The sequence below is a fragment of the Marmota marmota genome, unplaced genomic scaffold (genome assembly GCF_001458135.2).
Source record: "Marmota marmota marmota unplaced genomic scaffold, marMar, whole genome shotgun sequence".
NCBI lineage: Eukaryota > Metazoa > Chordata > Mammalia > Rodentia > Sciuridae > Marmota > Marmota marmota.
In genome coordinates, this window is record NW_026000211.1 from 7,191,319 (window position 1) to 7,218,115 (window position 26,797).

The 26,797-nt window shown below is 37.1% G+C and overlaps 1 protein-coding gene and 1 pseudogene across 3 annotated transcripts in view; both read right to left on the minus strand.

Moving 5' to 3' along the window:
- Positions 1-35: 35 nt before the first annotated feature.
- Positions 36-11,130, minus strand: LOC107142538 (annotated as a pseudogene).
- Positions 11,131-15,767: 4,637 nt separating this feature from the next.
- The window catches only part of Asah1 (N-acylsphingosine amidohydrolase 1), a 40,194-nt gene continuing 29,164 nt past the window's right edge, over positions 15,768-26,797 (minus strand). For all 3 annotated transcript variants that reach the window (XM_015486072.2, XM_048791830.1, XM_048791831.1), the window contains 10 exons: positions 25,389-25,467; positions 22,294-22,368; positions 21,419-21,464; positions 20,756-20,900; positions 20,172-20,226; positions 19,958-20,039; positions 18,972-19,103; positions 18,741-18,864; positions 18,194-18,250; positions 15,768-16,824 (listed from right to left, as the gene is read on the minus strand). In XM_015486072.2, the coding sequence (XP_015341558.1) occupies positions 16,735-16,824; positions 18,194-18,250; positions 18,741-18,864; positions 18,972-19,103; positions 19,958-20,039; positions 20,172-20,226; positions 20,756-20,900; positions 21,419-21,464; positions 22,294-22,368; positions 25,389-25,467 (885 nt within the window). In that variant the 3' untranslated portion in view covers positions 15,768-16,734. The remainder of the gene's footprint in view (positions 16,825-18,193; positions 18,251-18,740; positions 18,865-18,971; positions 19,104-19,957; positions 20,040-20,171; positions 20,227-20,755; positions 20,901-21,418; positions 21,465-22,293; positions 22,369-25,388; positions 25,468-26,797) is intronic.

Genomic DNA, 26,797 nt, shown 5'->3' on the forward strand with positions numbered 1-26,797 from the left:
AACAAAAATCAGGACATAAAAAATGACACACTGACTAGCCAGAAAGATTTATTCAGCTTGAGACCACTGGTTTCACAATGAGCATATGCTTTATTTCTTAGTTAACATTTATTTTACATACTATTTTAAGAATGTAAATGTTGGATATGATATATAAATAATTCAGTGTGGCCAAAGGAGGAAATGAGTATGAGATTTAGAAGGAAGAAGCTTTTTATGCTCATAGGTCCCAGTGAAGGTGTTGGCACATGCCAGTCAGGAGGCAGAAGACAGGAGCCAAGGGAAAACCTAGCTTAATTACCTTTCTGGGGAGAAACATAGCAAGGAAGAGAACCCAAGAAAGAAATAATTGGTTCATCTGGACTTGGTGAATAACAGTTTAGAACTGGCTAATTCCATAATTCCCTTGGAGTTATTGCATATTGCAGCTATCTTTCTCAGAATGCATATTAAAGATGAGGCAATGTGTGAACTATATTTCCCTTCTGTGTAGAATTTAGAGTTCAGACTATAGGAATATACTCATTTTCTGGTACCTTGATCAGGGATCGTATTAAACAGGGAAAATACTGGCTTGTGTGTGGGAGTTCCATAAGATGGTTGAGGCTGGGCTGGGGATATATCTAAGTTGGTAGTGTACTTGCCTCACATGCACAAGGCCCTGGGTTCAATCCCCAGCACCACCAAAAAACTAAAATAAAGGTGGTTGAAGCTATAGACCATCAGAGTGCTTGGTTTGCATATCAAAGATGTGCTCCTGGCCTAGAGGAGAGCTTGACCCTTTGGGCCTGGTCTCTCTCTGATCAGCAAGCTTTTAAAGTTGTCAAAACAATAAAATCGGGAAATAGCACAATCAATACATAACACTTTGTGAACTTTCTCATATTTACTCAAAAATTGACTTATTTCTTGTCCAGCTTACTTTACTATATAAACACTTCATCTGTCAAGAAGATAGGGAGTCTGGATTTCACTATATATTTCACAAATAAGATTGCACAGTCAGCTTGACTGGAAGAGCAAGCATTTCCTGTTGTGGTTCTTATGCAACTCTGATTGTTACTCTAACATTCCCTGTCTTTACATGTCTGGTTTCCACCTCAGACTCATTTCATGTTTAGGTTTATTTTTCATTTCAAGTAATCTTTTTTTTGGGGGGGGGGGTGTTTTATATGGTATTAATATAAGGATAATTTTATTTCCCTCTTACATAAAAGTTCAGATAGCACCATTTGTTGAAAAAAAAACGTGTCCTTTCCCTATTATAATTTTTGTGGAAATTGATTATATATGTGACTATCTGGAGTCTTTATGTTCCATTGAATTATATATCTAAAATCATTATCTTGACTACTATAGCTTTGTAGTAAAAATCTGGAAATTAAGTCGTCTAAGTATTTGTTCTCAAAAATATTTGGCTATTCTATGTCCTTTGCAATTTTGAATTTCCAATTTTAGGACCAGCTTGCTAATTTTTACAAACCAGAAATCTGCTGGGATTTTTATTGGAATTGCATTGAATATTTAGATCAGTTTGAAGGAAATGGAATTGTAAACAGTATTGAGTTTTCCAGTTCGTGAACATTGTATGTGTTCATTTAGGTCTTCTTTTGAGTCTATAGAAATTTAGTTGGACAGTATTTTTTCTCTTAGCAATGGATAATGTCCATTCATTATTTTTTGGCCTGCATATATTTTTTTCATGGAAACTAGATACTCTTTAACTAGTTAATTGAAATAAAAAATTGAAGATCCTGCATTTTTTAAAAGCCCTTTACATAAAGTAGAACTTATAATTGAGTGATCAGTATCAATTGGACACACTATGGATGCAACACAGATGAGATTTCCTCACACCACTTCCTTGATATTGATTTGATACCCTCCTTCAAAAAAAATCCTATAAAGTGCTTCAAAGCTCCTTTGAAATTGCAATAGTGCAGTAAAACCACAAGTGTATGTTATTTCAAATATAGAGTAAAAAGCCAATAGGCATTTTTTGTGTGCAATTTATTTAAAACAAATCATAAGTTGAAATATCAAATCTGCACAAGGCTGTCCCTTCATAGAAGCCAAGAAACTGTCCACGCATCAGGTCGGAGGCCATCCTGGGTGCTGTAGGCTGTGAAAGTGGGCTTCATCATCAGGGTCTGGCTGATGTGGAAATAAGGACCTTGCCACAGCGCAGACTGCTGGCCAAGGGCTGAGGGGTTTTAGGGCTGGATCCGGGCATGACCTGGTTTAAGCCGCTCTCTGGCCCCTTGGCCCTGTGAGGAATGTTGGTGTTACTGCTGCTGCTGCTCCCGCTACTGTCACTGCTCGGACTCGTGTCCTAGGAATCTTGAAAGACAGGGTTTCTACTACTCCTTTTGGTCTGTGGGGGCAGAGGGGAGATGGTTATCTGCTTCATCGCCATTCCTTCTTTTCCTGGGGTAGAGGCGCTAGCTCATGGCAGCTGGTGGAGCGGAGCCAGGCGTTATAGAGGGCGTTGTGTTCTGGCGGCCGCCACGCCCATCCCCTCTGCTGCCCTGCCTTCTGGTGGACGCTGCAAGCTGTGAGAACCCTTCCTACCCTTCCATCCGGCAGTACCCTGGCCTACATTTTTTTTTTTTTTTTAAGCGAGAAGTCTGCTGGCATTATTATTCTCTGTGCAATGTATCTGACTGCTTTTAAGCTTGGCTCTTTTTAAAAAAAAAAAAAAAATTTATATGTTGATCGACTTTTATTTATTTATGTGCAGTGCTGGGAATTGAACCCACTGCCTCACACATGCCAAGCAAGCGCTCTACCACTGAGCCACAACCCCAGCCCTAAGCTTGGCTCTTGAGCTATGGGTTTCTAGTTTCTGTCAAATTTGCTTCACACACTCTGGTAATTCTTTATCTCATCCTTTTTCTTTTCTCCCTATAATCTCATCCTTTTTCTTTTTCTCCCATCTAAAACTATTACTCACACCTGTGTCCCCTCATTAACAATTAAAATCCATGTCTGACTTGTTCAGCATGGTATCCCCAGCAACCAAACAGGACCTGTTATAGGGTTGGTGCTTGGTATTTGTCAACTTTGTGACATTGCCTGCCTACAACATTCATTCACCACTTGAGTAATAACTGTGGTGACCTAATATTTTTACTTTGACTATTCACAACATTCTAGCATTACTGATTCCAGTGTCAGATACTGATAGATTAAAACGGGAAAAAATTAGGTAGATTTTTCCAAATGTTGTAGAAGACAGGTATAATTATGAAATCACCACCACTATTAACATCTAGCTTAAGGAAAACAAAAACAACTTGATGTCAACTCTATAGAGCAATTGGAATTCCTCTCTACCTACTACCTCTAACCTTAGCAACAGCTTTTGACCTGGAAAATAGATTCCTTGCCCTTGGTATTTTCCTATTATTAAGGAGTTTGGTTGAATAGGACAGAGGATAAAGAAGAGCAGTATCAGTGTGTGCCTATGTTCTCTTCTATCTGTAGACAACATAAAATGGGTACTCATTTGATCAATATGATAAATAAAATGCCTGCAATATTATCAAAGTATTAAACCACAAATGTTTGCCTATATTTTTGAACAAACATTTACTTTCAGTGCTATTTCTTACTCGCTGCTTTTCACCATTTCTTTAGGTTTTTTTGGCGGTCGGGAGTGTAGTCAGAAATTTTGCACCAAATTTCCAGTGACATTGTGTCTATTTGCAACAAGGTTTAAGTAGGACATTAGTTATCTGTTAAGCCCTTGGAAAGTTGTCTCTGTCTTTGTCAGTTATGAAGACATTTTTAAGAAAAACACTATTCAATCAGAAAATAAGGCCTGTCCAGGAGAAATTCTACAAAGAAGTTTGGGTAGAGGAAAACATTAATTAAAAGTCTTATCTTTGTATATGGTTACTGAAGGCTTGTAAGATACTAGCTGCCAGTACCTCTGACAGCTGCTTTCCAACAGGCTGTTTTAGAACTACATCTGTTACTGGAAAGTATGTCAAGTGATACAGTATCAAGTTTATTTGTAAAAATAAAGGTAGTACAGAAGGATGATGACTGAGAAAACTAAAAACAAAATCACATCATAATTTAGAACAAAAATGGAATGAAAAGTATCAATAGTATATCCCTATACGATGTACCCGTCATTGGTTTAAGGACTCCAATTTTAAAAATAGCACTCATTCAGTCAAGTAGGAGAACCAAGAAAAGTGTGGGGCCTGGAAAGCAAGGTTGAAAGTGTTTCAAGGAAAAGGATCAAATGTACTAATTGGATAATTAAGAACTGAGAATTGACTGAGAGTTTAGAATTATTATGGTCACTGATAATCTTGACAAGTGTAATTGTCTCACAGTGGTAGAGTGAAAATATGATCAGAGTAGCCTTAACTGGTTTTAAGAAAGAATGGGAGCCAGGCATTGTGGTACATGCCTGTAATCCCAGAAACTCGGGAGGCTGAGGCAGGAGGATTGCAAGTTCAAACCCAGCCTCAGCAACTCAGCGAGACTCTGTCTCTAATAAGATACTTTAAAAAGGGCTGGGAGGGGCTTGGGCTGTAGCTCAGCAGTAGAGTGCTTGCCTCACACCTGTGAAGCACTGGTTTGATCCTCAGCACTACATAAAAATAAAGATATTGTATACATCTTTAAAAGGGGGGGGTGCTGGGAATGTGGCTTGGTGGTTAAGCTCCCCTGGGTTCAATCCCTGGAATAATAATAATAATAATAATAATAATAATAATAATAATAATAATAATAATTGGGGCGTGGTGGTACATGACTGTAATCCCAGCAGCTCTGGAGGCTGAGGCAGGATCGCAAGTTCAAAGCCAGCCTCAACAACTTACACTCCAAGCAAGATAGTGAGAACCCTGTCTCAGAATAAAAAGTAAAAACGACTGGGATGTGGCTCAGTGGTTAAAGTGTCCCTAGGCTTAATCCAGATATCAATCAATCAATCAATCAATAGGAGAGGTATTGGAGATAATTCAAAGTGAATGAAAAAGGATGAGTGCTTTTAGATTGATCATGCTTATAAAGCATTGTCAAAGCTAGATAAGAGCGGTATGAAAAGATAAATGTCCTTTGGTACTGTTTTGTAATTTTTATTATAGAGGTCTTTTACCTCCTCAGATTTATTCATAGGTCATTCATTCATTTGTACTGGGTCAAGTTTATTCATTAGCAAAATGAATTTGCCAGTGTGTTTAGATTTATCCTATTTGGAGATGGGTTAGTATTAGAATCATCTATTAAATGAGATACATTTACACATTGAAAGAGAAAAAACATATGATCATGTCAATTAAAAAAGCTAAAAGAACTAAAAGGGAATTCTTAATTTGAGAAATGATTTCTTTTGAAACTTGCTACCAACATTTGTAATGATGAATAATTAGGTATATCCTTTTTTTTTTTTTTTTTGGTACCAGGGATTGAACCCTGGAGCACTCAACCCCTGAGCCACAGCACCAGCCCTTTTTTGTACTTTATTTAGAGACAGGGTCTTACTGAGTTGCTTAGGGCCTCACTAAATCACTGAGGCTGAGTTTGAACTCTCGATCCTCCTGTCTCAGCTTCCCAAGCCACTGGTATTACAGATGTGAACTACCACACCTGGCCACATCCCTTTTGGAATGAAGAGAAAGAAGTTCATGACCATAATCATAATTATAACTTGTAATTCATATTGTACTATAGATTTTACCCAGTATTCTAAGACAAGAATGTAAGGAAAGAAGCCCAAACTACAAATAGAATACCTTGCAATTCACCTGCAACCAAGGAACACTTAATTGAGGCTTTATTAGTAAACCAGTGCTGGCTCTTCTGGGGGAAAACCAATACTTTTCTAGGAACACAAAAATGATTTTAACAGCTTCTATAAATAGAGACAAGAGAATTCTTTCCTGTTTCAAATAGCTATAGACTATCTTCAAACTTTTGGGATCTACCAACTCTAGCAGCCCTTGCCTGAGACAATGATCTAGTTGATTAATTAATTTAATTTTTTTTTTGTAGTGCTAGCAATTGGAACCAAGGCCAAGCACACTGAGCTACCTCCCAGCCCTTTTCACTTTTTGATTTTGAAGCAGGGTCTCACTTAGTTGCTGAGACTGGCCTCAAACTTGTGATCCTTCTGCCTTAGCCTCCTGAATTGCTGGGATTATAGGAATGTGCCACCTGAAATTTTAATGATATTAATTCTTCTCATCCAAGAATATGTGAGGTCTTTCTGTCTTCCAGCATCTTTTCCAATGTCCTTTTGTACTGTTTTGTAATTTTTATTATAGATGTCTTTTACCTCCTTGGTTAGATTTATTCCTAGTTCATTCCATTCATTCATTTGTACTGGGGAATTAATCCAGGGGTGCTCTGCCACTGAGCTACAGCCCCAACCCTTTTTAAAATTTATATTAATATATTGAGACAGGGTTTAAGTTACTGAGATTGGCCTTGAATTTGTGATTCTCCTGCCTCACGCTCCTGGGTTGATGGAATGACAGTGTGTACTACTGAGCCTAGCTATTTATTTATTTTTGAGGCTAGTATGAATGGAATTGTTTTACTGATTTACTTTTCAGTGAGTATATTAGTATATAGAGAAGTTACTGATTTTTGCTGACTTTGTATCCTACTATTTTGCTGAATTTTATCAGTTCTAGAAGTTTTCTAGTGAAGGTTTTTGGGTCTTCTAATCACAGATTCATATTAAATGTAAATAGTCTCTTCTTCCTTGTTCATATCCCTTTTATTCCCTTCTCTTGCCTAATTTACCTGTCTAAAAATTTCTGTGAAAGTACTGTATTGAATAGGATTGGTGGATGACCTTGTCTTATTCCTGATTTTAGAAGAAATCCTTTCAGTTTTTCTGATATACATGGCTGATCATTTCTTATTGGATGCTAGACATTGTGTAATTGGATACTGGATATTTTTAAAATTCCTATAAATATTCTTTTGTTTTTGTATCTAAATTACTTGGAAACACACTGATCCTTTCAGGTCTTGTTTTTATTTTATATTTTGTTATGCAGGAGCAGAGCAGTGTAGCCTATATCTAATAATTTCCCCATTACCAAGACTAAATTTTTTTTTAGTTCTCTACCTAATGTTCCTATGAAATGTGAAGTTTTCCACTCAGGCTGGCAGAAAGAGGAGCTGTTCCCAAATCCTTATTAGTTAAAAGAAAGATTGCTTCTTCTCATTTTAGGAGTAGTTCCTTCCCCAGGTTTAGGCAATTCTCTTGGATGCACAAACTAATCAGTAATATAGGACTGAACAAAGTCCTCTGAAGATCACATTTCTCTCTCTCTGAAGTTCTCTCCTCTCTAGTACTCTGCCCTGTGATTTTTGCTACTCCAAGCTCCATCTCTTCAACTCAGGGATACGACATGCTTGATGTTCCCTTCTGCTCAAAAGCATGCAAATTCTGCAAGCAGTAATGTGGGTCAATAATCTGCTGACCTTTCCATCTTCCAGACGTCTCATATCCAATGTCTCGAAAATCTTTCATATATTTTGTCTAGTTTTCCTATTATTTTCCTATTATAGTTTTCCTATTATAATTCCTATTATTATTTCTATTATAATGGAATTTTATAATTCTATTATAATAGAAATTAGTTTTCCTATTATCAGGTGGAGGGGTGAACCTGGGTTTTTGCTTGTTCATTTTGCCTGGGAGCATACGTAGTGATGACAGTGATGACATTTTGTTGCCAATATATATTTTGTTGAATTGTGGTAGGGACAGACAAGGCAAGGCACCGAAGATAATAGGAAACAGTTCTATTTGGCTGCAGCCAGGTTCAGAGGGCTGAGCTTTTGCTGTAATCAATCAATCCCCGGAGCCCCGAGTTCAGGTAGTTTCAGGACTTTACATCCAGCATGTAAGAGGAGGGGCTCAGAAGTTCACAGTCTGCTGAAGTTCACATAAAAGCAGCTTTTTCTTTCACTGTTTGGGCAGGTTAACCCTCCAGTGTGAAGCGTCATAGTTGCAGGCAACTGATTCCAGCTTAGAGGGACTCTAGTGGCTTGGACCATAGAACAACTGCCACGAGATTTTTCCACTTAATATGGGAGTAACAATCCCTTTTTTTTTCTTTTTGGTGGCAATGGGGATTGAACCCAGGTGCACTCTACCACTGAGTCACTTCCCCAGCCTTTTCTATTTTGAAATGGGGTCTTGCTAAGTTTCCCAGGGTGACCTCAAACTTTGAATCTTTCTACAATACAGGGGTACATTACTGTGCCCTGCTCATAATCCTTTTTTGCTCCCCTTTCCGATTTTTAGATGTGGAGGGTCCACTTTGTAGTTTCTTCTACTTCAGTTGCCCTGACCCAGGCACCTGTGCATTAGTACTTGTAATGGACCCTTTGTCAAATTAGAGTTGTCAGTCCCATCTCCCCAGGAATGTCTTTGCAGAAGGCTCCAGAGATTCCATGAGAATAAATCTAGCAATGGGTATAGGGCAATTGTACTGTCTTGCTCTTACAAATATATTTATTGATATCATATCTTCATCAGGTTTGATAATATTTATCTTTTCTGAGTATCTAGAGGGGAAGGCACTATCCCCTGTATCTGGGAGCTTACAATGATTCAGAAATTTGGAAGGTACTTCAGGAGTACCCTACAAAGTAAACGTGGACCTAACCACATCTATTCTTTATATCTGCTGTCTAGTCTATACTTTCACAAGTATACACAAAGGACATTCACTGTGCACTAATTGTAGCTGCAAAACTACCCATCAGTGTACTTTAGAATCCTTTAAAGCATTTCAAAAGGGTGATGGAGCAGTGTACTTTAGAATCCTTCAAAGCATTTCAAAAGGGTGTGGTACGTGTCTGTAGTCTCAGCTACTCAGAAGGCTGACACAGAAAGATCACTTGAGCCCATGAGTTCAAAACCAGATTGGGGAACATAGCGAGAACCCAGCTCAAAAAAAAAAAAAAGTGATGAAAATATATAAATAGTGACATGGAAAGAGTTTCCTACTACTATGTGAAAAACAAAAATGAGCACAGAACAGGACATGGATTTCGGACAGGGTTCATCTTTGGAGAGGAGAATCGGGGAGGGTGAAATAAAGGGAGAGGTTTTTATTTTTTTTTAAATTTAAACAAAATTTTAGCAAGAGGCTTAAATTAATGTATTGTTTATATACATATATATTTCTTTAAAATTTTTAAGATAACCTAGACCATTGGTTCCTGAGTGATTTCACCTGACAGGTAGCTCAAAAGTATAACTGACCTAACTAGACGGATCAGATGCAGACTTAAATTCAAGTCAAACAAACAAAATCTCTTATTTTGTAGCACATGGCTCACAACACGACTTTATTAGTGAAATTTAAAAATCAGTATTAAATAATATTTGTAGCTATATCTAAAACAAACTTAAAAAAGAAAACACAACTTGTAAATAAATAAATTTGTCTTAACCTTACTTGGTAAAAACTTGCAATTTCCCATTTTTCACTTGCTTGAGTGCTCTATGTTGATGAGTCTATAAAATATTGTCCACTGTGCTACCTGAGTTTTAAATTCATTTTAATTTGAAGGAGAAAAAAGGTGGTTTTGTAGAAAAACTAATTGTCAAAAATAAAAATATAAAGAATCATTTCAGAAAAACATAAACTTGTATTTTATAATTTATAAGTACCTTGGCAAGTCTGCAAAATTTAAAATGTTACTTTAAAATTTTACTTTACAGTACTTTACACAAAATGATGCACCAAATAACAGTTGCTTTGGTCATGATTCTAATGAACCACTTCAAAATGTTATCAGCTATTCTTTATAGTTTTAATGCTAGGTTTGTCATTGTAAGCAGCCGAGTCAAAAAAATAAAAGCAAGGAAGTTACTAAGCATCTGTATTTAGCCCCAGGTAGTCCATCAGTTATATGATTATATTAATAAACAATGAGAATTGCAGTCTCAGGGGACCTGGGGTTGTGGCTCAGTGATAGAGTGCTTGCCTAGCATGTGTGAGGCACTGGGTTCAATTCTCAGCACCACATATAAATAAATAAAATAAAGATCCATCAATATCTAAAACAAAAAAATTTTAAAGAACCACAGTCTCCTTTCCTAAACAACCAATTATGAAAATGAAAAAATAATCCATCATATTAGCTCTTAGCATGCTGACAGCTTAAGGAGATGATACAAAAACATTTTTAGTACCGATTATTTGGGGGCATGGCCGAATTTCCAAATGGAGGAGAATAAGTCAAAATATAAAATTTTGTTTGGCCTATAAGAGTATCATTCAGTTCATATTAATATGATTTAGATTCTCAAGTTCATTTAGTTGAACAGCCAGACATCAAAGGCTATCAATTTGTACATTCCTTTGTCTTTGGCAGCCCTAAAAATTTTGCAGACATCTAAGATTTTTCATTGTGCCTCAGTTTCTTTGCATATTAAATACAGGAAAGCTAAATGGCCGAGTTCATACCAGGACAAGTCTCTTAACTTCATCTCCCCATAAAGGACATCATCATTCATTGGCAATGAGCTTTATAACTTAAAAATTACACTATAAAATTTTAAGTTAATTTTAACTTAGTTTTTGTTTTGTTTTGGTACCTGTGATTGAACTCAGGGGCACTTAAATACTGAGCCACATTCCCAGCCCTTTTTTGTATTTTATTTAGAGGCAGGGTCTCACTGAGTTGCTTAGGGCTTCACTAAGTTGCTGAGGCTGGCTTTGAACTCTCGATCCTACTGTCTCAGCCTCCAGAGCTGCTAGTATTATAAGCTGGTATTAAATAGGCACCACCTATTTATATAGGCACCACTACACCCAGCCTTAGTTTTAATAAAATTTAAAACTGCCAATTAACATTCAGAAACAAATATAATACTGAAATTGATTTTCTATTTTTAATATGCAATAAACTTAATTCTCCAATGACAGAGCCAGTACAATGAGTGAGGCTTGCAAGTTAATACTTTTTCTCAGTAAGATGAAAAGCCTTATTCCATTCAGCAATATGGTCCATTGTACCTGAGTACACATGTGAAAAACAGAAGTTATTATTGGTGCCAGGTTATCTTTCCTTGGTCATTGCTCTCTGACACAATGAGATTTCACTCACCTTCACACCTGGGGCACGCATGGCCTTGCGGTTGACTCCTATCTCTCATCACTATATTTTGAAATAGTGCTACCGACGCAGTCTCATTATTTCTTCACATGGGAAGATTTGGAATTATTTAGCCCACTGGACTACTGTACAGCACAACCGGAACTTATCATTGCTTTCCTGGGATTCAAATAGGGTTGACACTCAAATCGGGTACTCCATGTTTTTAAAATCTATGTGTGTGTGTATACATTATATATATGTAAACAAATTTATGTATATTATACATATATAAAAATAACATCATTTTCAGTCAACAGGACATTTTTGGAAGCATCCAAACTAGCTCCTTATGACTGCTCTAGCAATGCATTTGCCTTCTGCCAAGTAGAGCGATATCCGTGTTAAGTAGTAGCAATGGAAATTTTGATCAGATTTTCCCATGCAACTGTGCGAATGATAAAACACTACGACAGTTCTGGCACATCCAACCACACCTGGGTGTTCACTGCTACTGAACTGCCTACAAACTTGAGATGAGGTAGAGTTTGAATCTAGATCCCTAAAGCTAGAAGCAGGCACACATAGAAAAGGACAGTGTGCATCAGACATGCTGAGGTAAACTGGAGGGGACATGGAGCTTGATGAACACCTCATTACATTCCTTTATAATAAATAATTATGAAATTATAAATTATAAACAAAAATAGAGGGAATATACGTATCCCATATCAGATATTTAAGGGTACAGAACTTTTAAAAAATATTTCAATTGGTGCATTATAATAGTGGGATTCATTATGCCACATTCATACATGTACATAATTTGATCAATCTCATTCCCCAGGACCTCCCCTCCCGTCTTACCATCCACCTACCCTACTCTTTTGATCTAAAGGTACAGAACTTTGAACAAAAAAATTTTTTTTTTAGATGGACACAATACCTTTGTTTTATTTATTTAGTTTACGTGGTGCTGAGGATCAAACCCAGTGCCTCACACATGCTAGGCAATCTCTGTACCACTGAGCTACAACCCCAGCCCAAGTCATTTGTCTTTTAAACTATTTAAAATTTTTTTTTTAATTTGTTCTACTTAGTTGTACATGACAGCAGAATGCATTTCAATTCATCATAAACAGAGTGCAACATTTCAATTCTCTGGTTGTACATGGTATAGAGATGCACTATTTGTGCAATCATACATGTACCTAGGGTACTGATGTCCATTTCATTCCACCATCTTTCCTATTTTCATAACTCCTTCCCACCCTCCCCTTTGCCCAATCCAAAGTTCCTCCATTCTCCCCATGCACCCCCCATCATAGATCAGCATCCACTAATCAGAGAAAACATTTGGCCTAACTTTGAACACATTTTAATAGCCTATTTTATATTTGAAATTGCTACAAATTCTTGATCAAAACTTTGTGATAATCTCATCAAATTTTTAAAAATCATTCAGGATCAATTTTGTATGCATAATTGGGTGATGGAATTTATAGAAGTTGAATTTATAGAAGTTGAATTTATATTTAAAGACTAATAGCTCTTTTTTATTCTTTCACTGATAAATGTAATATTAAAAACCCATCCAAAATATTCTTATAAATATTCCAAAATAACCACATTGTACTTTGCAAAAAGCACATTAGGACAGTCAGGGCTGCCAGCTTAGGTGCCTCAAATTGGCCTGTCAGCCACAAAGGTCCAGAGTGCTGCCTGGAGCTGAATCCACCAGGAACCCACACTGCCTCTGTGCCTCCCCAGCATCTGCATGGTGCTGTATGCTGGGCTCCAGGTCCCTGGAACGTGAACTTCTCCAGCTAGAGCATGGGCTCGTGTCCATTAGACAATGAGATCTGCAGAAAGCCAGGTGCTACATACCATACATTGGTCTCGCTCAGCCTTTCTAGCAGAGCAGCAGTATCTGGATGTTATTGTTATCAGTGAAGACCAGGGACACCAAGACAGGTTTGGGTCCTGGTGGAAAAAAATGGGGTCTAAGTGGCTAGATATCTTTTTGGGGATTTGAAATAGGTAAAACCCAGCTGGCCCAGGCTGCTCCTGGTCTGCAGGGCTGGTGATCTGCATCAACTTGCTTCATGCCTTCCCCCCTTCTCCAGTCTGGTGATACCCCAGAGAGATGCAGTCTATCCCACTATGCTTGTGCCTCTACACCAAGGAGCTCTGGAGGAGATAGATGCCATGGGAGGACCCTGGATGAAGGTATCATAGGACACATTGGTAGCCCAATAGGGCAGCGCTACCAAGAATGGAGGATCTGAGATCTTACCCTGCTTGTAAACTAACCAGCTGGCCTGCCACAGCTTCATGGATGCTGGCAGGCTCCTGGGACTTTACTACTATGGGAACACCAGGCAGCATGGGCTTGAGATCATATCAGCTCCACTCGCCCTGCAAGTCCCCCAAGGAGGTAACATGGAGGAACAGGCCAAGTGGATGTTGCACACTGGATGATCTATGCCATAGCTAAGAAAACTCCAGAAATATAAGAGGAGCTGCTCTACTAGCCAGCCTGTCCCACCTATTCCCTGCAGGAAGACAATGGTCTTAATTATTCTAGTAAGAAAACCAATCTGTTCTCTGCCTAGACAAACACCTTGAAAAGATAGTCTGGGATAAAAGCTGCCACAAGATAGGCAGAAATGCCATGGAAAATTGCTCAACACAGCGATCTCCCCTGTGGCACCTGGGTGGGAAACTGCTTTCCCAATGTAAGAGGGAGGGAGTCCCTTAGGCAAAAGAACTGATTTCATGTGGGCTAACAACTCTCCAGAAGTTGCAGCCACTAGTCCTGTTGGGTTAATGTAGCTGTACTTAACAGCTACACCTCCCTAGGCCTGTTGACAGGACCAGTGCCCAGTATGTAGTAGTCCAGGGCCTGCTGGCCACGTCTGACACATAATGCTAAGCTGGCAAATATTTTGTAAATTTACACCAATTAACAAAATTTATCCCTCACACTCTGGAGGACTAACTTCAGTAACCACCTGAGCTTTTCCATTCAGCAATTAAAAAAATTCAGAACTGCCCTTTTTTAAGAAATATTTTTTTTAGTTGTAGATGGACACAATACCTTTATTTATTTATTTATTTTTAATGTGGTGCTGAGGATCGAACCCAGTGCCTCACACGCAAGGCGCGCCCTTTACCACTGAGCCACAACCCCAGCCCAGAACTGCTCTTTTTAATGGAGTGTTGGCTCGTAACCACAAAAAGGAGAGGTTCTTTGATTCCCCACAAGCTGAACACAATTTAGACTTGGGGTAGTGAAAAGACAAATAACCTGTTAGATGAATACACTGGAACCAATTCTTAGCCCCAAAGGTTTCTAATCCCTATGGAAAAGTTTTGAAGAGAACCCAAGTGATGCACACTCAGCACCATGGCTTGGGGCACTCCACTCCAGTGGGGGTCTCTCTCCCACGGCACAACTACTTGTGATCAGGTTCTGTATGAGAGTGTCAATGTAATAGCCAAGGGCTGGACAGACCTGGCTCAGTTCTAGCCCTCACCCTGATATTAATGCAGCTTTGAGCAACTCATTTCACTTCATCACTAGCAAGTTGGACTTCAAATACTTTGGGGGCTTGTTGAGAAAACTAAAGAAGCTAAAGCTCATGTAAAGCTGTCCCTAGGAGAAGCCCTGGTACACACACAGTTCTGGGCAAGTAGTAGCTATTATTAAGGTGAGTTATCCTGGAGCTACATGTATGAAGGAATGTAGTATGAGTCACCCCTGTTTTAAATCATACTCCTAAAACTAGGCTGGTAAATTCTAGGTTTGGCTCCAACCTGAACCTTAATTTTATCCAGTTTTTCTAATGCATATGCTTAATGTCCATGGCTACTAAGTTCTGACCTCTGAAAATTAAAATTGCACTGACTTCTGTTCAGGGGAAACTGTGGTAAGCATTTTGTTAAACATCCTCCCAGGTATCCTTTTGTACTCCACATGTTAGTTAGTTATGCATAAATACCTACAGAAAGCATAACATATACAGGCTTAGAGTTTAGAGAGTATTTTGTAAACACTGTACCACTGAACCATACTACTAAAAATTTTAATGCCAGGTATTTCCTCTAAACTCTTGGATTTATTCCCAAAGAATCAGTCTGAAATGATTGGTTTAAAATGCATATCAAAGGCTACTACATTAAAAACAGACATCAAGTTTGCCTCACTTCATTCTTAAAAGAGGATCAACATTTGAAGCAAAGTTTTTTTTTTTTCCTTTCCATTAATAGAATCCTAGTTTAACACAAATCCTCTTGTACTTCCTCTTGATTTTCTAAATAATCCTGGAACTGCTATTGTTCTGTGGAAGCACCTGCTGTCTGGGGGAAGAGCTGCCTCTGGACACCTGCACGCTAGATTGAGACTATGGAGTTAAGCGGAGGTAAGTATTAATCATGTAAGATTGTGACCATTTAGTCATATGTTTAATAACCCACTTACATAACCCTTGTAATTTAAGTCAGATATTATGTTCATCTTGTATTTCTTGATAATGACCCCCACCCCAAACCAACATGTACATGTACACCCAGTCTGCATGCATGACTGCTGACTGACACTACTTCCAGTGACTATATACTGAGCATCATGATGCAACTGAGATTATAAAAAAATGAAGTGGACACAGTTTTGCACAAATGGCATATATTTCACAGTTAATTGTGAAAGTTAGGAAGATTAACAATTTTTATTAGCTCTTTTCACAAACATTAATTTTTGAAAATATTTTAATAACTTTACTAAAACTTAAAAAACACATTGATCGGAAGAACAAACAAAAAACTTGTTTATTAAATGAATGATACTTATGAGAATTTAAAATAATGAATTTGTTTCTTATTTTCAAGTCTTTGACATGTTTATGAATTCACAGAATCTGGGACTCAGTTTTTGAAGTTAGCAACTTCCTGGGGTTACTAGGAGGTAGTGTGATTATGAAAAAGGGAACATTTCTTTATATAAAAGACTGCCTTGCAAACTGATTACTTCAGGAATCCCAAAAAGTACTATTTACAGAGTCAAAGGTCACTTATTGCCCATTAAAAGAAATACTGAATGTTTGTCTCATCCCCCCAATCAAATGTAGTGAAATTGCTGTCGCAAACAGCAAATGCAATTGATTTTAATAGTAGTTGTTAGAACCAGAAGGAAAATACTGCTACACAGAAAAATATACAAATATGTAGATAAAAGTGAAAAACCGAATAATGTGAAGTGTTTACTTTTACATTATTCATATTCACACAAGAATTTGGGATTAAATGCCCACAGAGAATCTTGAATTATTCCATGGAGCTGGGTCCTACAATGGCTTAATTGCTTATCCCCATCCCCAAATGTCCAAGTGAAATGAAACTGGGTAAATTCTAGCTGTTTTACTTCACTTGAATTTATCCTAAAACAAGAAGAATCAATGATTATGGCAAAAATATTCTGTTAATCATAAACATACTGAGAAGGATAAGCTCATGACTCAAAGAGAACCTGCCTTCAATCTTAGTCTTTGAAAGGAGACAACATGGCTGCAGGGGTCAGCTGTTTGCACCCTGCATCTTCATATCTTGGAAAGCAAATTCTGTGGCCCAGATGTGTGCTCACCAGCCTATACAGGGGTCTGGGCAATCCCGCAGGTAAGTTTCATAATGACCTTTGGTAACGTCAATCAAAGTTGTGAATACTGTCAGCTGAAAGAAAAGTTATTTTACATTAAGGATATTTTCAATTCAAAAATGTTCTGACATGTTAGCATTTCTGTCCCTAAGGAATTTGTTTAATATTAAATAACTTTATAAAGCAATTAACATATAATTATGTTATTACACAGTAATATAGCATGTTAATATTATATCCTAATTAAATAATTAAAGCAAGCAACCAACATCAATAGAACCATTATTCCAGGTCATGAATATTAATTAGTAGGCTTGGGAGAATCTCCGGTTCTTTACAAGATCTTATTCCTAAGCAGTACACTGCTTTGGTACCAAAACTCCAGATTCACTTGGCCCTCCTCAATGTATAAGTGGCAGTCATACAAACCCTGGAAATATACTGCAGAGTATGAACAGTTTAACATTGGCCATCCTTATCTTCAAAGCATTTCAAATACAATGGGGAAAGTACAGGCACATATTCGAAGTACCAAGCATACACCCAAGCCCACACAGCAGGCCATGTGTCTCAGGAAACCACACTGTGAGCTCATGTGAATCTGATGCAGGCAAAATGAGAAGCACAGCAGGGTCAGGGAGCTCAAGGAAGGCTTCCTGCAGGAGCCAGGTTTTAAGCCAAATGCTGAAGGATAAGAGGCACTTGTTTGGGCAGAGGTAATGGAGGCATGTTTATTTTAGGGAGAGGTGGGCAAAGGACCAGTGAAATAGGAGAAAGAACAAAAGGATCATGTACTTTTGTTTTTTCTTTGCTTTGTTTTTGCAGCACTATACCCAGGGCCTTGCACATTCTAGCAAGTGCTCTCTCACTGGGCTACATTCCCTGCCGGAGAAAGAACGCGTGGGATGGTCATGTATAGAACACAAAAGGAATGATTCTAGCAAACTGGATGGCTAGCAAACTTGTTATTTTTTTCATTTACGAGTGGGGGGAAAGTAATGTGATAAAGTTCAGGGGAAACAAAACTCCACCAGGACACACAGCTCAGTCTGAAAATGGACTTCAGACTTACTTTTGTCAAATTTTAGGTGCTAGTTGTAGATTTTACCAGAAGACTTATGACAGGAAAAAGTCATTTATTTACCTGACATTTCAGTTAGGTCTAGCACCTAACTGAAATGTGCTAGACCTAACTGAAATGTCAGGTAAATAAAGCTGGAAACAATACTCATGGCCAATTTGAATACTAAGCCACAATGATGAACTTCTTTAGCATATTCCAAAAGTTATGCTTACAGCCATATAAATGATGTCTTTTAAAAATCAACCATAAGCCGAACATAACTTCTAGGCTCGAAGTGATCCAAGATAAAGGGAAGATAAAGTATAAGCCCATATTCTTTCCCTAGAAGTAATTATATATATATATATATTTTAAAATACCTTGTTGAGGACAGGCTTTGTTGACAGGACATCATATAAGGTCGCAAAGGAGAGATTCTAGGACATAAGAACAGTTTTTGTTCAGCAAGTTAAACACAGAACCACATACAAACAGAGATGTCGTGTCCGCCGAAAAAAAACTAAACAATAAATATTAAACACAGGTGTTGATCAGCAGCATTCTATCCACACAAATGGGTCAATAGAAACCAAGTGATTCTTCACTCAGCCTCCCTCAAGGGACTTACCTTGGGGGTCACTGCTAGAAACAGAAGTGACAGTTATAATATACTGCTTTTTTTTCTTCTTTCTTCCCCCCCTTTTAAAATTCTTCCCTGTTTTTTATTTAACTTCACAGAATGGTATCCAGCATTAGGGTAAGACAGGAAAAGTACAGCAAAATGTTGTTCTTTTAAGTTAAAATAACAAAACAAAAACTGAGTGGGGACCATCCAGAGATACTGAATAATACAAGACCAAAGAAAAACGCCATAACTAAGATAATCCTTAATGGAGACAGTTTCTATCCATGGCAATGCAAACATACCTCCTGTGTTGTGCGGTTCAGACACATCTTCGTAGGAGTTCTGCGGTCATCAAGGAAGAAGGGGCTTTTCCATCGGTCATAATTCGTCTGTACCACATACCATCTACCATTCTTAGGATCAAGTCTAGAAACAAAAAGAGAGATTCTCTCTTAGGCTTCATGCCTTAAACTTGTACATATGTCAATCTAGGCTTTGGTTTCTACATATTTTGCTTTAAGAAAGGTACTTACTCATATATATCCAAAGAGTCTTTTCTTTCTCGTGTAATCACACAACCTTCCCCAGACTGGTTACCTCCCAGGATAAAGTACGCTGGGGCCAATAACTTGGTCTTGGTCAGTATATTCTTGGCTTCTTCATAACTAAATAGAAACATTTTTTAAAATCAGGAAACATCTTTAGTTGACTTGGAATGGAAATATTTGAGTTCTGTGAAAACTTAGGGAACTAACAAATGTAGAAGGAACATGTTTTTTAAAACAGGATGGTAAGCAGTGGTTCTGGGAAGGAATGATCTCTCTATATGGTAAAATGCTGAATTGGGAAGTTTGAAAGGTCCCTTTAATTTGCAGGAGAAATGAAATGGCCTCCAGAGATCACCCTACAGCCTTACCATCTCTGCCTTTGATTCAGCACCAGAAGGCAGGGAAATGGTGTTATAATTACAATATAGAAGATAGGGAGTAAAAAGAAATCTTGAAAGTTAGGACTATTAAAAATTGGAGTGAAGTATCAAAAACGACTACTAACTCACTCCCTATAAACTATTAAAAATAGGATCAATGCTCATTTACTCTAAGTCATGAGGTTGCAATATGGGCTGAAGATAAGGCAGTTCTGCTATTATAAAATTTCTGCACCACAGGAGACTATAACTTCTAGGTTAATATGTATTACTATTTAAATGAAGAATTTATTTACAATTTTTCTTTTGTAGGAGAGTGATTTTTTTTTTTGGTACCAGAAAAAAAATTCATGGGTGCCCTTCATAGTGTCCATATCCCTAATACTTTTAAATAACTCAATTCCTTGCTATAAATAAAACACAACAATAAAAGAAAACATGAATAATTCAAGTGTCAAAGGCTCACCAAAGAAATTCTGCAATAGTTTCTCAATGGATATTATGCTAGATTTTAGGAAATGTTTTTGTATTTTAATATGAATAACTTAAAATTAGCTAAATATTCAGTAATAAAGCAACCAATCACTTTACCTTGTAGAGTTTTCCAGAACTGATCTAGTGATAAACCCTATCCACATGGCATCTTTCTTTCCCAAAATCCATTCTAGGATACCTGGAAGAGATCAAACCACATAGTGTCAAACAACCTGAAAGAGGGTTAGGAGTAGTTAACTAGAAGGCACAGACCATAACTTGTCTTAAAATGGCTGAGAAATTCCCATTACACTCTGAACACTCTACTTACCAATATAACCGCCATTCATACTAAAACGTTCATTTAGTGTAAGACTAAATAGCCCCTAAGAAAAAGACAAAATATGGTCAGAAACTTCAACCATCTTCTTTAAGACCCTATCTATATATTACAATGGTATATAAGTGCCTGGATTGAGTAATGGGAAATCCTAAGAGAAACCAAAATCATGATAATTTCCACCTTAACTTAGCAAGACTTTTACTTTTCGTTTTTCTTTTCTTTTTTTTAAGTTCCAAGCATTTCACACCTAGAATGTGAGATAAGTTAGGTGGGACATTGTTGGCTACACTTTTTGGACAGAAAGAATTTATGCCTAGCTCCATAAAGTAGCAGAGTCCCAGACCCTATCACAGATTTTGACTCCCAGCCCCTGATACCTGGTCACATGCTCTTTAATCTATGACACGCTCAGAAACCATTTCCTTATCTGCCATTTGATCTTACACCAATAAAAGTGACAAGAAGTACAAATGGATGAAATTGAGCTTGTTTTCTTGGACTCTACCCTTCACAGATTGTAAAATCAGAACACAAAAGCTATCTGTAAAATTACGTAACAATAGATTCCTTACAGGTTTGAATCCTGTTAACATGCCCACGTAGCCAGCAAAGCTTGTAGCCTTGAAGACAGTTTTGTTGTTTCTCTGGAAGTCCAAATTCACTGTTAAAGGTTTCAGTTCCTCAGTTACTACCCAGGTATTATTATTTACATTCCACCTACAAAAGACAAATTTTGGTAACATTTAAGAACAATGATGATAATAATGTTGAATATGATGAGAGCCCGGCATTACACAATGCACTTTATCTCTCTAATCACTAATGAGCAATACTAATAGAACTTTACAGTATAGGTGGTTTTATTCACAAGTTGAATAACTCTCCCAATATTACTGATTGTACAAAGTGAACCCCAGATTCAAAGTTAGGCATCAAATTACCTTGACCTTTTCAGAAAGGTCAAGAGGACAGATACAGAAGAGTGCACCTCTTCCTTCTGAGCAATAAATGAGGCATGCATCTGTGGTCTTCAAGTATGGTCCAAGTTTCAGCTCACCATGTGCAACTTCTCAGATACAAACTCTAAATGGAGTAAGTGTGCCATCTTGTCTGGATACTAAGGAATCCAGTTATCTTCACTTATGGTCATTTTGGCATGATTTGGGACTTAACTTTTCATCAGAGGTAATACAATCTACTCTTAAGAAATGATACATATGATATTCCTTGCTTACCCAAGAAATACTCCAAAATCCATGTTTCTTCCATGGAGTAGATGACCTATTTAAAAGAAAGCAGAATGACATACAGTAGCAGTTAACAAAGTTCAACTGATTATAAATCATAGCTGAACACTTCATTTTGTTAAATTACATTCACAACTGTTCCATCTAACTGTAAGAATTAAGAAATAGCATGACAAGCTTAACAAGATCAAATCAGTGTTACTGTCACATTGGCAAGGCTCCTATAAAATCTGAGAGCTCAGGGTTCTAGGTAAGATCAGAGTACCTTTACAAAATAGGATCAATGGTCATTCTTTGGTCCACTACTAGGACACAGATGTCTTAACCTCAACTAATGTGATTTACCCAGTGCTTCCCTTCGGGGACTAACACCTACAGTGGACACCTGAAGGGTTTAGGTGTAGGCAGACTTTATATCCAGAATGTAGGTCAAACATGAGGGTGAATCAGGGCAAGTCATCTTGTTTCTTGTACCCTGGGGAACATCCAGGAAAAGTATGAGAAAGTGAGCCTGCTATACATAGGGTCCCTTGGATGGAAACAACGTCTACCTGTTCCTCCAGAAAACTACATGTCATTACGTGTGTGAAGATAACATATGTCTAGAAGGACATAAGTAGTCTGTGAGGAAAGGAAGAATGTTTCTAGTTCTGAAACACTTTTTTCAAGTTTTTTGCGCACCTGAATTAATCTTTAATAGGCATTATAGAGGTCTTAAAGTGAGGCTAGTCTTCAGTGCACTTGTGAAAAGTCACTGTATATAATATACACAGGATGTATATAGCAAACCTGGGTTTAGAAAGTTCTAATTTTTCATTTCCATGGTACTCTGTTTTGTCCACCTTCTCTCAGTATATATTTACCTTCTTTGTCTTCAGTTATTATTGAGGTACAAATGGTAAAAAATTCATAAAAAATGTTGAATGAAATAATTTCTCCTATGAGGAAAAAAAGGAAGAAATTTTGTTAATACACAGAACCATGACAACATAAGAAAAATTTGTTTTGCTTTTCGTGGTTCTGGGAGTAAAACTGAGGGACTCACTTATGATAAGCATGCACTCTACCACTGAGCTATACCCCCAGCCTCAAAAAATGTATTTTAAGAAAAGTTTTACCATCTTCACTCTGTGTGTGTGTGTGCGCGCGCGTGCGTCACACACTTTGGTGCATTTCAGTGCTGCCAGCTAATTAATCCTTGTGTACCTGAACACCTGGCTGGTGGGCTGCTGCCCTCCCCCAATTGGACTCTCTAGAATGACAATAAAACAAGTCCTCAAAGAGGGAACTACTTCATGAGTTCAAGTTCTAGGCATGCTGGAATTATGTCACATCATAATGTCCAAAATTTTAAACAATATATGGCATGCATCATTTTTAATTTTCTTTGGGGAACTCAAATATGATAATGTGATTCATCTAGCTCTTGTTTGTATGCTGAAAATGTATTTTGCTCAGATTTTTTAGAGTGTGACTAAAATCTCTACAGTGAGAAAGGACAGCTAAGAACTATTAATGAGTTCAGAGCTATCGAGAAAGTCCATTGTACAATATTTTATTTTTTGAATATTTTTCCAAAATGGTATGCCATTTAACATTCAAGCCAAAGATGTACAGTACACTTTGTCTATTTAATGTTCTTTATTCTACTCAATGCTAAGATACTAAGTGTAATATGTTTGTCACCCCAATCCAATATTTATGTTATTTCCATTCCAAGATTGAAGAAGATGGCATCACTATACCAGAACTAAAACTATACTACAGAGCAATAGTAACGAAAACAGCATGTATTGGCACCAAAATAGACTTGTAGACCAATGGTACAGAGTAGAGGACACAGAGACAAGCCCACATAAAGACAGTTATCTCATATTAGACAAAGGTGCCAAAAACATATATTGAGGATAGCTTCTTCAACAAATGGGAAAACTGGATACCCATATGTAACAAAATGAAATTAAGCCCCTATCTCTCACCATGCACTCAATTCAAAGTGGATCAAGGTCGTTGGAATTAAACCAGAGACTCTACTCTAACAGAAGAAAAAGTAGGCCCAAATCCTCATCATGTCAGATTAGGCCTCAACTTCCTTAATAAGACTCTTGTAATGCAAAAAATTAAATCAAGAATCAATAAGTGGGATGGATTCAAACTAAAAAGCTCTTTCTCAGCAAAAGAAACAATCAGTGTGGTGAATACAGAGCCTAATTTTTACCATTTGCACATTAGATAGAGCACTAATCTCTAGGATACATAAAGAATACAAAACAACACAAAAAACCAAATAACCCAATCAATAAATGGGTCAAGGAACTGAACAGACACTTCTCAGGAAAGGATATACAATCAATCAACAAATATATGAACAAATGTTTCATCTCTAGTAATTAGAGAAATGCAAATCAAAACTAAGATTTGATCTCACTTCAGTCATAATGGCAGCTATTAAGAATAAAAACAATAATAAGTGTTGGTGAGGATGTGGGGAGAAAGGCACCTCATACATTACTGGTGGGTCTGCAAACTGGTGCTACAAATATGGAAAGCAGTATGGAGATTCCTTGGAAAACAACTTGGAATGGAACCACCATTTGACCAACCTATCCCACTCCTTGGCTTATACCCAAAGGACTTAAAAACAGCATACTATAGTAATGCAGCCGCATCAATATTTATAGCAGCACAATTCACAGTAGCTAAATTGTGGAACCAACCTCGATGCCCTTCAGTAGATGAATGGATAAAGAAGCTGTGGTATATATACACAATGGAATATTACTCAGCATTAAAAGAGAATAAAATCATGGCATTTGCAGATAAATAGATTGAGATGAAGAATATTATGCTAAGTGAAGTAGGCCAATCCCCCCAAAACGAATGCTGAATGTTTTATTTGATGTGAGGATGCTGATCCATAATAGGAATGGAGGAACATGGAAGGAATGAAGGAACTTTAGATAGGGCAAAGGGGACAGAGAGGAAGGAGGCATGAGGGTAGGAAAGACAGTGCAATGAGATGGATATCATTACCCCAAGTACATGTATGAAGACACAAATGATGTGACTCTACTTTGTGTACAGAGACATGAAAATTGTACTCTATATGTGTACTATGAATTGAAATGCATTCTGCTGTCATATACAAGGAATTAAAATAATTTTTTTTAAAAAAGGAAAAAAAAATGGAGAAAAGACCTTGACACACACTTTACTTTTCCCAAAAATAAAGAAATAAAGACATAAGAAAAAGGTCAACAAACTGAAAGTAATAATCTCAGTTAGCAGAGAAAATGCACATTTAAACTAAAATGGGTTATCATGACCTTCAAAGAAGTAGCTAAAATATAAATGACACTATCAAGTGGAGAAGTATCAAGTGGACTTGTATCAAGTGGAAAAAATAAAATTTTCATATTACACTGTCAGTTGATACAATCACATTACAACACTGTTTTGCAGAATCTAAAATTATACAGCTACTCTTTAACCTAACAGTTTACTTTGTAGGTATATATCCAAAAGAAATGAATACATATGTCCATTAAAAGATAGTCACAAGAATGTCCATACTTGCTTTATTCTTAGTATTCAAAATATTAATATTCACAATATTCTACTCATACAGCAGCACACTCCCTGTGCAAGAAACCACATACAACAGTTCAAATGTTCAGTTCTATTTTTAAGAAGTTCAAGAAAAGGTAAAACCAATCTATGGTGAAGTCAGAAGAGTGCTCATCTGAGGAGGCTATATTCTGTAAAGGGGCATGATGGAGCATTCTGGAGTGCTGTAATTTTCTGTCTTTTGGTCTGATTTGTGACTTTGCATGGATGCGTTTTTAAAACTTCATTGAGATGTATACTTAAGACCTGTGAATTTTACTATATGTATATCATACCTAAGTAGAAATATATTATTTATTAAATGTTTTATACATTGCAAAGTAAAATTTACCTAAAGGTATTTCAGTAACATCTGCAATCCCCTTCATTTCCTCTTCAAAAGGACCAGAAAGACTGCCAAGGAGACCAGGCTGAAAATAAATACATTAACAATCATTTAACCTAAGAGTATGCTTTTGAGATTTTTGAGATCTGGTTCTTTGATATATACTTTGTTGTCCAGATACTCTTACCACAATAAGTGATACGAGTTTCTTAAAGCTTTTTTATTTTTCCTTTCAACCTGTACTGGGGATTGAACACAGGAGTACTCTATCACCTAGCTACATCCACAGCTAGGCATTTTTTTTTTTTTTAAAGAGAGAGAAAGAGAGAGAGAGAGAGAGAGAGAGAGAGAGAGAGAGAGAATTTTTTAATATTTATTTTTTAGTTTTCGGCGGACACAACATCTTTGTTTGTATGTGGTGCTGAGGATTGAACCCGGGCTGCACGCAAGCCAGGCGGGCGCGCTACCGCTTGAGCCACATCCCCAGCCCCATACAGCTAGGCATTTTTATATCATGTATTCTAAAAACTTTTATGTAACAGAAAATATTGGGCCTCTAAACAGAGACTCATGATTCTCAGGTTGTTTTTTTCTGCCTGATCCTTTCCCCATTTTCCAGAGCAAAGGAACTGGAAAAATTCCACGTGGATGAACCAAAATGACCCACAATCCAAAAACATTTCAAAAAGCACTCTTTATCTCTGCTCAAATTCACCCTCTAGCCATTGGCACATACCACATTCCCACAAAAACAGACGTGCACTATTCTATTTATTTATAAAACACTTTGTCATGGTTGATGGATAATCATTTTTTTTAATGTTGGCATTATTTGATAGTTTTATTATGTAACTTAATTGTTACTTAAGTTTAATTAAGTTTCTTAAAGCTGACATTACAAAATAAAATTAACTATAGCTGGGAAATTAATGAGAAATACAAAACTGGGCAATTCCTGTTTGTTGTACTTGGTATAACTAGTTAAAACAAATAAAACGTTATTAAAAAACATTATAGGAAGAGAGCTATTAACAAAGTCAGAAAATGATATAAAGTACACTTTTATTGTAATTTATAATTGTTCACTTTATGTTTTTGTTTACTTTATTTATTTATTTACTGGTACCAGGGATTGAGCCCAGGGCACTTAACCACTGAACTACATCCCCAGCCTTTTTTCTAAAAATATTGTACTGGAGACAGGGTCTTGCTAAGTTGCTGAGGCAGGCTTTGAACAGGTGATACTCCTGCCTCGGCCTCCCAAGCCTCTGGATTACAAGCCTGTGCCACCACACCCAGCTTTGATGGTTAATCTTGAGTTAAGAAACATTAACTGTATGATGTTAGTGAACAACAGACACGAGCAAAATCAGTGGTGTATACATCATACTTTTTAAAAAATTTTTTTTTTAGTT